At 42.3% G+C, this 16,804-nt stretch overlaps 1 protein-coding gene across 1 annotated transcript in view; it reads left to right on the top strand.

The window, feature by feature from the left end:
• LOC109931733 (dedicator of cytokinesis protein 1-like) overlaps positions 1–16,804 on the top strand; it is a 1,067,415-nt gene that overhangs the window by 780,084 nt on the left and 270,527 nt on the right. The window contains exons 27-28 of the mRNA XM_048601800.1: positions 2,185–2,285; positions 14,850–14,908. Coding sequence (XP_048457757.1) covers positions 2,185–2,285; positions 14,850–14,908 — 160 coding nt within the window. The remainder of the gene's footprint in view (positions 1–2,184; positions 2,286–14,849; positions 14,909–16,804) is intronic.

Raw genomic sequence — 16,804 nt, 5'->3', positions numbered from 1 at the left:
AACACAGCAGGCCAAGCAGCATCAGAGGAGCAGGAAAGCTGACATTTTGGGTCTGGAGAAAAAGGGTCCAGACCCGAAATGTCAGCTTTCCTGCTCCTCTGATGCTGCCTGATCTGCTGTGTTTATCCAGCTCTGCACCTTGTTACTTCTGAGAGAAGACATTCCTTTTTTATCTTTATCTTCGATGACAAAATTAAAGTCCAGATTTTTAGTGGTGGTGAGGATGGAGGTATTCTTTGAAACCCTGGGGGATATATCTCACCTCTAGTTGACTCTTCCAGTGATAGGCTACCATTGAAATTGGTGTCTTGCTTCCAAGAGAAAACAATGAAAGAAATTATAGATAGAAAGCGACAGAACAGAGGGATTTAGGAGTCTTGTCCATGAATCATGAAAATCTAGCATCCAAGTTCAACACATAATAAGGAAGACAAATGGAATGTTGGCCTTGATGTTAAAGGGAATGGAGTATAAGAGAAGGAGGTTTTGCTAAAACTTATACGTGGCACGAGTCAGACCACGGCTGGAATACGCTAAATGATTTTGGGCCCCTTATCTAAAGAAATACATACTGGCATTGGAGGCAGTGCAGAAAAGATTCACCGGGCTGATAACAGGTATGGAGGGACTGTTTTATGAAATGAGGTTGAGTAGGTTGGGGTGTATCGTAGAATGAGAGGCAGCCTTATTGAAACACACAAGATTCTTTGGACACTTGACAGGGTAGATGCAGAAAGGTTGTTTCCACTTGTGGGAGAGTCTAGGACCAGAGGGCATGATCTCAGAGTAGAGTCACAAATTTAAGACAGAGATGAGGAGAAATTTCTTCTCTCAGAGGATAGTGAGTCTATGGAATTCTGTATCACAGAGGGCTGTTGAGGCTGGGTCATTATGTGTATTCAAGTCTGAGACGAGACTGATTTTTAATCAGTAAGGGAATTAAGGGTTATCGGGAAAAAGTAAGAAAGTGGAATTGAAGGTTATTAGTCTCATTGAATGGTGAAGCGGATTGAATGCTGACTTCTCTCCTACATCTTCTGGTCTTATGGAATGACTTAGGACAGCTTCCTTTCAGCGATGGACCTTTCCTGTCAACACATTCACCCATTTTAGAATCATAGAATCATACAATACAGAAGCGGTCCTTCAGCCCATCAAGCCTACACTGACAAAAATACACTACTGCCAAGACTAGTTCCTACTTTCCGGCAGAAGGCTATTTGCCTTGAATGTTGTGATATTTCAAGTTGTTCTTCCAAGTACTTCTTAAAGGTGAGGTTATTGGCCTCAGCATTAATGTTGTGCAAAGGCTTCAGGGTACTGGAATGATGTTGTGATGAGGTCATGGAGCTGCTCCTCATTGGGCATAAATAACACAGTATGGTTGGAGTTGGACACAAGAGAGGAAAGCACATGGAGAGATATGTCGAAGCCTGTACCGTGGCTGTGTAAATGCTAAAAACAAATGCAAAAAAGGTATACCGACTAGCATTATGTGTTAACATTTAAGGAATGATCTTTCAATAATGTGTAATATTAATATGTAATTAACAATGGCACAAAGAAACGCAAGCCTGAAGAGAGTTCTCGACATTGTCTTTTCCTCAAAGTGTCTGTCTTGAACTCAAAAGTGTGGGTGTGAGTATAAAACCACATGAGAAAAAACCCCTTGCACCTCCCCATCCCCCCACCCCACCTCTTCTGGCTCTGTCTCGAGCCTGGCACTGATCTAGGGGCAGGGTGTCGAGGGCCATATGATGTTGAGTGAGAAAAAACACCACAGGGCATTCAGGCTCAGAAAGAAGCCCCAGCCCTCCCCCACACTGAGGCTCCTCGCAGCTATGATCCCTGTTGATTTGTGCTTGAACAAGGAGCCTTTCGTAAGTGTTAGGTAAGGCTTTGAGGCATCTTCTCGGTCCTACCATCTTGTCAACAGCATTCAGCTTTCCCAATGAGGCTGCTGGCCAGGCATTACTGCAGGCCCTGTTACAGCCCTGGCCCGCCTGCCATCCATAACTGGGCAGTGGCAGAAGTACTTTGCTATACGCTCCGTGTAAATGCTGAGAGTTGTGGGTTCAGGATTCTCAAACAGACTCAGTGGCGGGGAGTGTGGGGTAATGCTTGCTGGGAAATCTAGCCCAAGCCCTATATTTATACAATTCATTCTTCAATTTGTTTCCACAGCTTTGGAACAATTACTTTCACCTCACCGTGGCCTTCCTAACACAGGAATCTTTGCAACTGGAGAACTTCTCGAATGCTAAGCGTACAGCTATCATATGCAAGTGAGTAGCCTTGTTGTGACTTTATATGGGTGGCACAGTGCCAGGAACCCAGGTTCAATTCCAGCCTTAGGTGACTGTATGAAGTTTGCACATTCTCCCCATGTCTGTGTGGATGTCCTTTGGGTGCTCTGGTTTCCTCCCATCATCCAAAGATATGCAGGTCAGGTAGATTGACCATGTTTGAACTGACTTCCTTTACTGCTCTACAGCAGAGAGTTATTATAACAAAACACTTAGGTCTGTGTAAAAATTGGAAAAGATGAAAATAGATAAAGAGAAGAGACTCAAATTGTCTGTATCCAGCCCAAGTGGGATACACCCTGTGTTGCAAAGGGGAGTTAAGATGCTAATTTTGGAGAATTTGGCCAAAATATTTCAATCCTTCTTTGAAATGGGAATCTTTTCAGAGGATTGTAAGCATCATAGCATTGTTAAGTATGACAAGACAGATAAACCTGGCAACTGCCAATGTTGGGAAAAAAGTTGCAATAATGCAGAGCCAGATGTATTGATATTTGAAAGAAAATATCAGCTAAAAATGAAAGACATTGCAGATTTGTTAGAGTAAAAGCATGTTTGACCAATTTGTTAGTGGCTTTTCATGAAACAATGGGTTGATGAAGTTGATCTTGTGCATACGGACGTTCAAAAGATCTTTAACAAGATGTGAAATAACAGACATGTTAGTAAAATGGTACAGTGTGTTTAAAGGTATGGGCACAACATAAATATGAAATTGCATGAGTGACAAAAAGCCAGATGAACAGAAACAAGCACAGAGATTGCTGGAAAATCTCAGCAGGTCTGGCAGCATCTATGAAGAGAAATCAGAATTAATGTTTCGGGTCTGGTATTGATAACAGCCTGGAGAGACGCATACATAGTGCCTGCCAGGGTGAAATCAGTGGAGTTTTTGGATATATTAATATCTTAAGCCTGGGTATAATTTGAAAGTCTACCTTTGACATGACATTTGGAAATGCAGTAAACAAATAAGAAACTTCAGAGTGAAGACTTACACAAACTGATGGGAGAGATGGTCATTTGGCAGGCAAAATATAGCATAGAGAAGTGTGAAGTGATTAGTATTTTGCAGGTAAGGAGAATCGGGAGAGCCTTGTAAAATAAAGGATATAATTCAAAAACAGACTTAGGGCTGGCGATACTTTCACACAAATCTTGAGAAGCAGGATGACATGTGATAGTGCTATTAAAAAATTATAGGAGATTCTTGAGCTAATGGATGAGGCAAAAGGTACAAAAGCAAAGAATAATGTTAAACCTTAACTCTGTTTAAGACCCAGTTAAAGTATTCTGACAAATGCTACCATACTTTAAGAAGGATATTAGAGAGAGTCAGTAGATATTTACTCAAACGATAGAGTTATGTGGAGACCGAAAGGTTATGGTTGTCTTTCGGGCATAGAGAGTTGAAGGGGGAATTATAAGGAGGTGTCCCAAAATATGATGGTTATTGATAAAGCACGTAAGGGGAAGCTTTTTCCAATACCTAAAAGGTTGGTAATCTTGGGTAATGTTTCCCACCCTGCGAACAAAATAGGAACTCACTCTCCTGACAGCTATCTTGTAGCTATTTACCACTCCTAGGAATGTTAATTGATGGAAGGCAGGATTTCTACCCACCCTCCCCACTCCAAATTGAGAGAAGGCCCCACCTGTGAGAACTTGCCAGCCACCTGAATACCCAGCAGTGCCATGGGAGCTCTGGGCATTGCCTACAATGCAGCCAATTGTGATAAAGCAGAACCAGGAGCAGGGTGGAAGGTGTGTACTTTTTAATGGATAGGAGTGCCTATTTAGTCAGGTTTCCCACTGACCTGATATGCCTCCCACTGTCTGAAAAACATGTAGTCAATCCATAGCCACTTAAGACCGCCAATGGTGGCAAGGTTGAGGAGGTCACTCTAGGCCTTAACTCCAACCTTTAAAAGTCAAGGCTGAGTGAGCAGGCGATATCAAAGTCACCTCAGACTTTTACATGAGTAAAAGTGAGTTTATCTCCAGAAGGGTATTTTATTTGATGTGGCAACACTTACGTTATCCTTTATAATATAACAAAATGGCCATGGTTATATAGTATTGAAGAATCCAACAGACATTTATGACAACTATTATGTGAAAATGTTAGATTCACAGACACACAAGTGTCTGGGCTAACATGAAACCATCAGATTAGAGCAGAGCGCTATGCTTCAAATGACCTGAAGTAAGATGGAGTGTGAGACATTTATACCCTCAATTAGATGCTGTGAAACCATGATGATATGATGCGCATGTGTTTGAAATGAATTGATACAGTGAGTGTGAAAAGTAATGACATTGCATGCCTAGGGCAGGGAAAAGTAAATTCCTGCCCAAAGGAACATATTTAATGTCCTACAGAAGAAATGACAGTGAGATGAATAAAATAATTATTGAATAGGTTGTTATAATCTGGAATTCATTGTCTGAAAGGATAAAAACAGATTCACTAATAAGTATCAAAAGGGAATTGAATACATGAAGGGGAAATCTGTGCAGTACTGTTGGGAAAGAGTATGGGATGAGACTAATTGGATAAAACTTTCATAAAGCTAGCATATACATGATGGGCCCAGTGGCCTCTTTCACTGCTGGATCTGGTGATAATTGTATGATTGCATAGTCTGTGAAAGAAATTAGCTTGATTGCTTGTGTGACCACTTCTCATTTTATGCTTTGTTTGAATCTTATGCAAGTATATAAAATATAGTAGGGCATAGTTTCAAACCCGATGCATTTTGTGATTTAAACCTCACATACGTGAGAAGGCTCTTTTGAAATGAGTCTTATTGTGTGGATTGTGGTGAGGCACAGTGTTCCTGCAGGAAAATTGAAGAGCAGTTTCACTTTGCACCAGACTCTCCAAGGTCGATTACAGCCTAATTTAAGAGCAGTGGGGAATTTAGCCATCCTTCCCCAGTAGAACTTTAGTCACAGTCCTATTCAAAACAATGTCCAATGCACTCTCAGGGCAGTGGGCAGGTATGCCAATGTTCACATTTGGTGTCATTGATTTTTGAGTTACTGTCAATTAGTGGTTAACGCGAGGGCACGTTTCCTGCTATGGACTTGTGCCTACTGTAATTGGATTGAGACTGACAGAACCCATTTTGTTTTTAAGATCCTTGCAACAAAGGGACCTTCTCCATCTGGGCTGGATTTGACTCCAGATTTATTGTGCAACGGAGCAGTGTGTTAAAACCAGCCTGTCCCGTGTCAATCAGAAAAGCCCATCATTCCGATCTGTCTGAGTCACTTTGAAGCTCAATACCTCACTGTTCCTGATCTTTGAAAGAAATAGGCCCATTTAATATGTTCATGATGGATTGCCATTCATTTGGACATTCTGTTCACTTCACGCCTCTGACCAACAGAAATAACTGACAGTCATTAAAGTAATCTTTTCTCTGGTAATATTGGCAAAATGAAGCTCATAAACGTTTTTTTTTCTCAGTTTTGTTCAGTTGTACATCTGAAGTGTGCAGAAACGTACTACACTGGTGAATAGACAAATAGATGAGCAATCCTGAGACTGATAGCTACTCCAGGCCCTACAAAAGCCTCTGAGATCCTTGTCCTTCTTCAATTCTGGGTACTTGGTCAATGCCACATCTCGGTCCTTCCCCACCCCTCCCTGCACTTTTTGTAACCCTTTCTTCAGCCAGCCAGAACACAAGCTCTGGAATTCCTTCACTAAATTCAGGCTGAGATAGATAAATTCTTGATCAGTAGGAGAATCGAGGGTTTATGGGAAAGGGCAGGAAAGAGGATGCCACAAAGGTTAGCACTACAGCCTCACAGCGCCAGGGACCGGGGTTCGATTCCACCGTCAGGTGACTATCTGTGTGGAATTTGCACGTTCTTCCTGTGTCTGGGCATATTTCCTCCCATAGTCCAAAGGTATGCAGGTTAGGTGGATTGGCCATGCTAAATTACCCTGGAGTGTCTGGGGATGTGTAGGCTAGGTAGATTAGCCATGGTAAATGTGAGGTTGTTGGAGGCTGGATCTGGTTAGGATGCTCTTTAGAGGGTGGGTGCAGACTTGATGGGCTGAGTGGCCTCTATCTGCACTGTAGGGATTCTAAGGACATGAAGAGTGCCTGTTGAATTGCAGAGCAGACTAGAGGGGCTAAATGGCCTTCTCTTGTTCCAATTTCTTATGATTTTAAATCTCTTTGCCTCCATCTCCTCTCCTATTTTCCACCTGTCCTGCTGTCACCTTATGCACATTGCTGCCAGATTGGCTTCAATAATGCCCCTCTGAAGCTCCTTGGGATGTTTTACCATGTTAGAGGCGCTGTATAATTGCATGTTTCTGTTGTAGATTCTGCAGTGAGATTTGATTGGTTCATGTCCCTCTTTTGGTGGTAGTAAATGTCAATCTTGGCTGGGGGTATCAAAGGGCTTGTGGCTTCCTGCCCCACCACTCAAGGTGTCAGCAGTGAAGGCATCGTATTCTCACCCATTCCTCATCTCTGCCCACCAATCTCTCTCAATACCTGTAGTCTTTGAAGGTTCACTGACTGGAGCTAACCTGGTCGTTCAAGCAGTCGCCAGGCTGAAAGTCCAGGACACAGGGCGATGGGGAGAGAAGGGTCAGGAATCTCAATGGTGAGCACAAGGGAGGAGCGAGAAACCAAGGGGAGTAGACCTCATGGTATGACAGCTGATGTGGAAAGGAGACTATTGAAGGAGATAGCAAGTCCTGACTTCCTTGATGCCAGAGGGCTCAGCAGGGTTGGCTTTCCAGGCTTCATCCCCACTCCTGACTTCCACTCACCTGTCTCCAAATTGAGACCAAGTGGGAAATAACGCAGTCACTGGTTGCCCACTTACGGGCATCAATGGGGCTGAGGGTGTACAGGCTGGTCTAGGCCTTGGTCATCGCACTGTAAAATGTCTCATGGCTCAGGATGGACCAGTTCAAGAAAGGTCCTGCCCCCTACCCCTGCCCCAATTGCCCCAAGCATTACCGCCAGCAGAACTCTGCTCCTTGTTCCAAAATGCTATTCCTGCACATGCACTGTTCAATTCTGGGCTGCCACAGGCACCACCTTTAGCATAGCGTTATCTTCAAGCTAGATTGGAGCTCCAGCTACACCCCTCTCTTCATCTGGTCCAGCTGAACAGTTTCGAAGCAAAGAGCAGAGCAAAGAGTTCAGGCAAGGGAAACATACAAATCTAAAGAGAAAAGCCCGAACCACACAGCAACAGCACAATTTGAGCCTAGTCAGCAGAGTGTAACAGGACAAGATTTAATGATAATAATTGCGTCAGTGATTAAGGTCAAATCAGCGCAAAGGATAAAACATTAAAATTAAACGCACTTAACCTGAACACATGATGCAGTCAGAACAGGACAGGGCACCAAATGGGTCATAAAAGGATAATTGATTTTGATTTCTAAATGTTATTGAAAAGTTACTGATTCACAGCATCTGCAGTTCTTTCGATTATTGATAAGTAGTTGTATGGTGATGAAGGCATGGATTTTTGCAATGATGGAGAACCTCATTCCCTCCTTTTGCATGAGCGGCCATGGGTGCAGAGGTGAATCAAGGCTGGATTCAACAGCTTCCTCAGTGACTGAAGCAGTCTGTATCCAGATGCAGATAGACCTGGACAACGTCCAGATTTGGGCTGATAAGTATGATTCGTGTCAAACAAGGATCAGTATTTACCATCTCCAATGAGAGAAAGTCTCATCGGCTCCCCTTGATGTTACAATGGTGTTCCTGATCACGTAGGACATGGAATGCACTACCTTTATGGTAGAATCCCCAATGTGTGGAAGCAGGCCATTCAGCACACTGAGTCTACACCGACACTCCGAAGAACATCCCACCCAGACCCATCCCCTTACTCTATTCCTGTAACCCTACATTTTCCGTGGCTAATTCACCTCGCCTGCACATTCCTGGACACTACGGGTAATTTAGCATAGCCAGTCTGCCTAACCTGCACATCTTTGGACTGTGGGAGGAAACCCACACAGATAGGGGAGAATGTGCCAACTCCACACAGACAGTGGCCCGAGGGTGGAATCAAACCCGGGTCACTGGAGCTGTGAGGCAACTATGCTAACCATTGAGCCACCATACCATCCACCTGGAATCTATGTTCCCTCTAAGGGGCTCTGTACAGCGATCGCTGTGCTGCTGCTATACACAGTGTTGACACAGACCTTGGAGGTGTGATCAGAAGAAAAGTAAACTAATGGGAATGTTGCCTGGAAATATGTTGGATGAAGGTTTGCTTGAGGTATTCAAGAGGGCATTGGATAACTATTTAAATAGAAACAATAAACAGGGTAATGGGGAAAAGCAGAAGATTAGCACTAAGTTATAATGTTCAGAGAGCAGGTGCAGACAGGATAGACTTAATGTGTTCCTCTACATCATAAGGATTCTGTGATCCTGTAGGCCTAAGGTTAGGAGCTAGGTATTCTAGATTGCTTAACATTTCAAAAAGACAGAACAAAAGGAAAAGGAGTAATCAAAAAGGTAGCCTGATAATAAATGATGAAATAAGAACAGTAGTGAGGAGGGAGCTTGGTTCAGAAGATTAGGGTGTAGACTCAGCATGAATGAAGATAGGAAAATAAAAGTCACAAGGCAGAAAATAATGGCAGAGTCACTTATAGGCTTCCTCATATAGCCCTGCTGGTGCATAGATTAAGAGCCAAGGAATGAGAGGAACTTGTCATAAAAGCAATGTAATAATCTTGGGAGGTCTTAATTTTCATGTAGATTTAACAAATCAGCACAAACAGTTTGAAGGATAATCTCACAGTAGTACATTCTAGGCTGTTTTCGAGAACAGTATATGATCATGTATGATAAGGTTGAGTTAACTGGTAATCTCATACTGTGTAATTCTCTGGAGAAGGGTGATCATAACATGGAATTTAAAAAAAAAATCATGGGATATGGGCATCACTGGCTAGACCAGCATTTATTGTCCATTAGGCAGTTAAGGTACAACCACACTGCTGTGGGTCTAGAGTCACATGTAGGCCAGATCAGGCAAGCATGGCAGTTTCCTTCCCTAAAGGACATTAGTGAAACAGATGGGTTTTTTCCCAACAATTAAGTCATGGTCATCTTTAGACTCTTAATTCCAGATTTTTATTGAATTGAAATTCTACCATCTGCTATGGCAGGATTCAAGCCCAGATCCCCAGAACATTACCTGGGTCACTGAATAACAGTCCAGCGATAATATCACTAGGCCATCACCTCTCCTAAGATCACTTCAAATTCACTTTCTATTTGTGATTTCTGTACTTAAGTACAAAACAATGCTTTAAAGAAAACAGAAAGGTAATGAAATCATTTGGAGGGATACCTTGGTGAAGGTAGATTTGAAAATTAGGTCATTTTGAATTATGCGAGATTGGCCGGAGCAGAAGTGTAGTTCGCAAGTTATATTGACATTTCCTCCTGGGATTTTATTCCATCAAAAAGGTGGTTACAGAGATAGAAGATGTATTGGTTGTGATCTTCTAAAATTCCCTGGATTTTAGAATATTCCCAGTGGATTAGAAATTTGCAAATGAATCACTGTTTTTTCAAGTCATGAAGGAGAGAAAAGAGGGGGACCTGCATTCTATTTAATTTGACATCAGTCATCAGGAAAATGGTGGTCAATCAATAGCCAGTGTCACACCATAGCTGACCTCTAGTTTATCCTGAGCATTGAAATTCAGATGGGGACTTCTAGGAAGAAAGCTTTTATACTCCATTCCCTTTGAAATAAAGGCCAATATCCCATTTGCCTTCCCAACTAGCGGCTGAACTTGGAGGCTAGTTTTTTGAGGTTGTTAGACAAGGACTCCCAAACACCACTTTGCTTCAGTCTTTCGCTACTTGGCCAGCATCAATTGAAAATGAGAAAAGTGAGAGGTGACAGTATTGAACCTCGGCTTCATGTGAGGTCATGACAGGTGGGATGCTCAGAGAGTGTTTCTGCTATGGGAGAGATTAGAATTGCACTAAAATGAAGACAAAGTGTAATTTTTCTTTTTCAAGGGGTCACAAGTTTGGAGAGCTGTCTTCCTCAGAGAGAAGCTGGGTTAGGGGAGTAAATGGCCTCACAGTATTTTCAATGGACTGTTAATCTAGGGAGCCAGGTTATGTTCCGGGGCCCCAGGTTTGAATCCTGCCGTGGCGAATGGTGGAATTTCAGGTCAATAAAGATCTGGAGTTGAGTCTAATGATGACTGTGAAATAGTTGTTGTTTGTCAAGGAAAAAATCCAGTTGATTCACTCATGTCCTTTTGAGAAGAAAACTGCCATCCTTACCTGGTCTGGCCTACATGTGACTCCAGACCCACAGCAATGGGGTTGGCTCTTAACAGCCCCTTAGAATGGACAATAAATGCGGGCCTAGCCAACGACACTCTCATCCTGTGAATGAATAATAAATATTGAATATTTTGAAGTCAGTGGGTAGTTGGATTCTTGACAAAGAGTTGGCGAGAACTTGGAGTCAAAGCCACGATTCTATTCGTCATGATCATATTGAAAATGAGGCAAGTTCAAGCGGCTGCATGGTTTACTTCTGCTCCTAAATCATGAATACTTTGAATTCTTTCATCCAGGGGACAGTGGATGCCCAGTTGTTGAGTATATTCAAGATGAGATCTTATAGTACTCAAGGAATAAGAGGATATGGAGACAGAGCTAAAATGTGGAGTTGAGGTAGACAATCAGCCGAACAGATTCAAGGGCCCTTTGGCCAATTCCTGCCGCTATTTCTTACATTCTTGAGCTCGATCACATTTTGATCCTCTCAATGTCTAAACAGGTCAAACTATAAAATCACAGAATCCCTACAGAGCAGAAAGAGGCCTTTTGGCCCATCGGGTCTGCACCGACCCTCTGAAGAGTATCCCACCTAGACCCAGTCTCCTACCCTATCCCCGTGACCCCGTATTTATCACAGGCTAATCCTCCTAAACTGTATATCCCTGCACGGGGCAATTTAGCATGGACATTTCACCCAATCTACACATCTTTGGGCTGTGGGAGGAAACACACGCAGACACGGGAAGAATGTGCAAACTCCACGCAGTCAGTCACCCGAGGCTGGGATCAAGCCCGGGCCCCTGGCGCTGTGAGGCAGCACTGCTAACCACTGAACCTCCATAAATTATCCTGATTTTCTGTGTATGGACAGCTGAAAACATTATGGATCCTTTTGTTCTTGTCAGCACCTCTCTATAATCCGTAAAACAATGCTCAGGACCTTTTACAGTACATAATCATACATTTTCCTTAATAATGATTCATTACTTCCTGATTAAAATTATTGCAAAGAAGACTCCCAGAAATTCATTACTTCCCGACAATGCACGAGATGGTCATCGTGTTTGTCACCTTAAGCTCATTGTCCCATTTCTTTTCTTAATATTCTTAGGCATCATTCCTTGTGAACAAAACAACCTTTTTCCTTGCTGAGAATGCATCTTCTTTCTAAATATGATCCATAGCCTGAAGCATCCTGCAAATGAAGAACTGAACTATTTACTGTTTTTTCTTGCTATGTTCCAAATTCATGACTAGTTATAAGCCAAGATGAGGCAAAAACTGTATCACAGAGTTGTGACAGCACCATTCAGCATATGGAGTCAAAGAAGGAAAGACAAAGACAAGACATGTACAATTAAAAATAGGCCCTTGGGTAGTGTTGGAGTAGAGAGAGACCTAGGGGTTCAAGTACATAATTCTTTAAAGTTTGCATCACACCTAGACAGGTGGTGAAGAAGACATTTAGCATGCTTGCCTTCATTGCTCAGATTTTTGAGCATAAGAGTTGGGAAATTATGTTGACATTGTACAGGATATTGGTGAGGCCTCTCCTGGAATTCTGTGTCCAGTTCTGGTCACCCTGATAGTGAAAGGATATTATTAAGCTGGAGAGAGTTCAGAAGAGATATACCATGATGTTGCTGGGAATGAAGCGTTTGGGTTACAAAGAAAGACTGGATAGGCTGGGACTTTTTTCACTGGAGTGTAGGAGGTTGAGAGGTGACCTTATACAGGTTCACAAAATAATGAGGGGTGTAGATAATATGAATGGCAGGGATCTTTTCCCTGGAAATTTCAAGACGAGGGGGTATATTTTTAAAGTAAGAGGAGAAAAGAATTCGAATAAAAAGACATGAGAAGCAATTTGTTTATAGAGAGAGTGGTTCCTGTGTGGAATGAGCTTCCAGAGGAACTGGTGGATGCAGGTACAGTTACAATGATTAAAACACATTTAGATAAGTACATGCATAAGAATTGTTTGGACCATGCCAAGTGCAAGCATGTGGCAGTAGTTTAGTTTGAGATTATGGTCGGCATGGACTGGTCAGACTGAAAGGTCCATTTCCATGCCGTATGACTCAATGAGTCTGTGCTGGCTCTTGGATTGAGCAATAGTGCCTCTCCCTGCCTCTTCCCTGTAACCCTACCCTTTTAGATAACAATCCAATTCCCTCTTGACACCCTCAATTCAACCCTGCATTCATTCCATTCCAGGTCTTAACCACTCGCTGCATGAAAATGTTTCTCCTTGGATCTACAGTGCTTTACAAATCTGTACCTCCATGTGCTTGATCTTTCTACTAATGAGAGCAAGTTCTCCCTTTCTACTAGGCCCAGACTCTTGACGAATTTGAGTGCCCCTATCAAATCTTCTGTCAAACTCCTTGTCTCCAAAGAAAGCCATCCGAACTTCTCCAATTTATTTACTCAACTGAAATTCTCATCCACATTCTTGCTATTTTTCCTGCACTCTCACTAATGCCTTCACATTCGTTCAAAAGTATGGTTTCCGGGACTGGATGCAAAACACCAAGCAAGACTAAACCAGTGTTTTATACATAATCACGTGAGAAATAAAATTACATAAGAATGAACAAAATCCTAATCCGACATATATGCGTATGGAATGCAGTTAGACTCTGCAATTCCCATGCCAGGATTCATTCACTGGATCACAGAATAGTTACAGTGCAAAACAGAGACTGACAGGAGGTTTGATTAGGGATAGTCAGCATGGATTTGTGCGCATGTTCATGTCCAACAAATCTTTTAGAGTTTTTCGAAGAGGTAACCAAGAGGATAGATGAGGTAGGGCAGTAAATGTTGTCTGTATGGACTTTAGTAAGGCCTTTGACAAGGTCCCACATGGCAGGCTAATCACGAAGGTTAGGTTGCATGGTATCCAGGTAGCGGTAGCTAACTGGATTCAAATGGCCCAATGGTAGGAAGCAGAGGGTGATGGTTGAAGGTTGTTTCTCTGACTGGAGGCCTGTGACTAGTGGTGTGCCACAGAGGTCAGTGCTGGGGCCTTTGTTATTTGTCATTTGTTATTTACATAAACGATTGGTTGTGAATGTACAAGGCATGATCAGTAAGTTTGCGGATAATACAAAATTAGGAGGTATCGTTGGTAGCGAAGAATGTTATCAAAAATTACTGGGGGATCTTGATCAGATGGGGAAATGGCTGAGGATTGGCAAATGCAATTCAATACAGATAAGTGTGAAGAGCTGCACTTTGGAAAGTCAAACCAAGGTAGGACTTATACAGTAAATGGTAAGGTCCTGAGGAGTGTTGTGGAACAGAGGGACCTAGGAATACAAGTACATAGTTTGTTGAAAGCGACGTCACAGGTAGACAGGATGGGGAAGATGTTTGGCATGCAGGCTTTCCTCAATTGAGGCACTGAGTGTAGGAGTTGGGACGTTATGTTATAGTTATATAAGTTGTTGGTGAGGCCGCAGTTGGAGTATTGTGTACAGTTTTGGTCACCATGATATCGGAAAGACACAGTTAAACTGGAAAGTGTGCAAAGAAGATTTACAAGGATGTTACCAGGACTAGTACGCCTGAGTTATAGGGGGAGGTTGGCCAGGATATGACTTTATTTCTTGGAATGTAGGAGATTAAGGGGTGACCTTATTGAGGTATATAAAATCATGAGGGGCAGAGATGGGATGAATGCATAAAGTCTTTTTCCCAGGGATGGGGAATTGAAAACTAGAGGACATAGGTTTAAGGTGAGAGGAGAAAGATTTAAGAAGGACCTGAGGGGCAACTTCTTCATGCAGAGAGTGGTGCGCATATGGAATAGGCTGCCACAGAAAGTGGTTGAGGCAGGTACAATAGCAACATTTAAAAAACATTTAGATAGGGACATGGATGAGAAGGGTTTAGAGGGATATGGACCAAATGTGGGCAATTGGAAACAGCTGTGTGGGCACCATGGTCAGCATGGACCAGTTTGGGCCAAAGGGCCTGCTTCGATGCCGTATTACTCTATAACTATATGAGACTATTTGGCCCACTGTGCTCGCACCAGCTCCTAAACAAGCATCATTTTCGAGTGTCAATCTCCTGCCTTCTCCCCATTCTCTTGCACACTATTTCTAACCAGATAATCATCCAATACACTCTTCAATGTTTCATACAGAAGAACTTGTAGTGTTTTAAGAGTGCATTGACTGAATTTTCTCCCTATATTCTACAGGTACGGAGATATGAGAGGTGTGATCGGGGCTGCAATCCGGGACATGTGGTACAGTCTTGGTAGGCTCAGGACTTTCTCATTACTTTTTCCAATCTACCACTGTAAATCTGTGTCCGTTTCATGTCTCTTCTGATTTATCACTTTCATTATCTGTAGTTGACTTTGAAAATTAATGCAAAAGAAAGACTTGTATTTATTTAGCGCCTTTTTTTGTATGAATAGTCAACACAAATCCACAAAACTACTATGCCATAATTCCAGTTTATGGTGAAAGTTGCTTCCTCCATCCTCTTTTAGCCCAGTACAGCGAAGGAAAACTAATTGGAAGAGTCTCTTCTCATCATTTGGAATATGTTTATTGCATATTAGCAACTAGTTACAGATCATATTGATATGGTAGACGCTGGTACAGAGACTGATACAGGATGATCAAATGTTACATTTCACTTCTTTGCAATCCTGAACTGCTTTGCCCACGAATCATCATCATAGATGGTGTTGCTTATGGCTTACAGTGATTTTTACAGTACTCAGTACTGAAACTCAGCCAGGCATCCATAATGGACTTGTGAATCTGTGCCTGGTGTTTAGAATTAGACTTATAATTTAGAATTATAATTATTATTTGCATTTAAAATTATTTTTAAATACATATTTTATCTCTGAGGATTAATAACGTGGGTCTAAATCTAACCTGGACTACCTGGTTCAGGTAAACCACCTGCTACCTCTGTGAGCTCGTAGCTCACTCACAGTATATGTCACTGACAAAGCCAAATGCTTATTGTCCATACTTAATATCATTACCCTTGAGAAGGAAGATAGTGAAAGACAGGTTGTGGAATGTACTGCCTGATAATGTATTGGAGGGAGGCTCAATGTGAGTAGTTTTGGGCTCCATATCTAAGGAAGGATGTGTTGACGTTGGAGGGGATTCAGAGCAGGTTTACAAGAATGATCCCAATGAACAAAGAACTTGTCATACAAGGAGTGGTTGAGGACTCTGTTTCTGTGCTCAGTGGAGTTTGGAAGGTGAGATCTGATGGAAGCTTCCAGAAACCTGAGAGGCCTGGCGAGAATGGATGTGGAGAAGATGTTTCCATTAGCAAGAGGCACCGGGACCCAAAGCCACAGCCTCAGAGTGAAGGGATGGTCCTTTAGAACTGAGATGAGGAGGAATTTCTTCAGCTAGAGGAGGAGTGAATCTGTGGAACTTATTGCCGCAGAGTGCTGTGGGGGCCAAATCATTGAGTATACTTCAAACAGAGATAGATAGGTTCTCGATTACTAAGGAGATCAAGTGTTACAGGGTGTAGGCAGGACAATGGGACTGAGAAATAAATCAGCCATGATGAAATGATGGATCAGACTCAACAGGCCAAATGGTCCAATTCTGCTCCGATATATTATTTTATTAAGGTCTTATAACTGAGCTGTTCATTAGGGAATTTGAATTTGTTATCTGAAAGGGAAGAACAAGCAGGCTGACAGAGAAGGTGAGAGAATGGCAGCAAGTAAATTGCACATTCTGAGGACCAGAATGGGCACAATGGACCAAACGGCCTCTTTCTTAACTGTGCTAATTCAATGATTTTGTGAACTGAGTGACTTGCCAGGCTTTCTCAGGGTCAATGGATGTGAAGTCAGAGATAACAGGTTATATAAACGACTGAAAATTTCTTTCCTTCAAGGACATTAGTGAAACAGATGGATTTTTGCAGCAATCCAGCACTTTCTTAGCTTTCTATTCCAGATTAATTTAATTAAATTTAAATTCTCAAGCTGTTGTGTTGGGACTTGAACCTTTTGCGCTCAGATCATTAATCCAGGCCTGTTGGTTTACTGATCTGGTAACACAACCATGAAAATCCCATACCTTCATCTGTGCTAATGATAGACCAAATTGAACATAGAACATAGAACATAGAACATTACAGCGCAGTACAGGCCCTTCG

This window comes from Rhincodon typus, chromosome 1, assembly GCF_021869965.1.
Source record: "Rhincodon typus isolate 14 chromosome 1, sRhiTyp1.1, whole genome shotgun sequence".
NCBI lineage: Eukaryota > Metazoa > Chordata > Chondrichthyes > Orectolobiformes > Rhincodontidae > Rhincodon > Rhincodon typus.
This window is presented reverse-complemented; position numbering and strand designations above follow the sequence as displayed.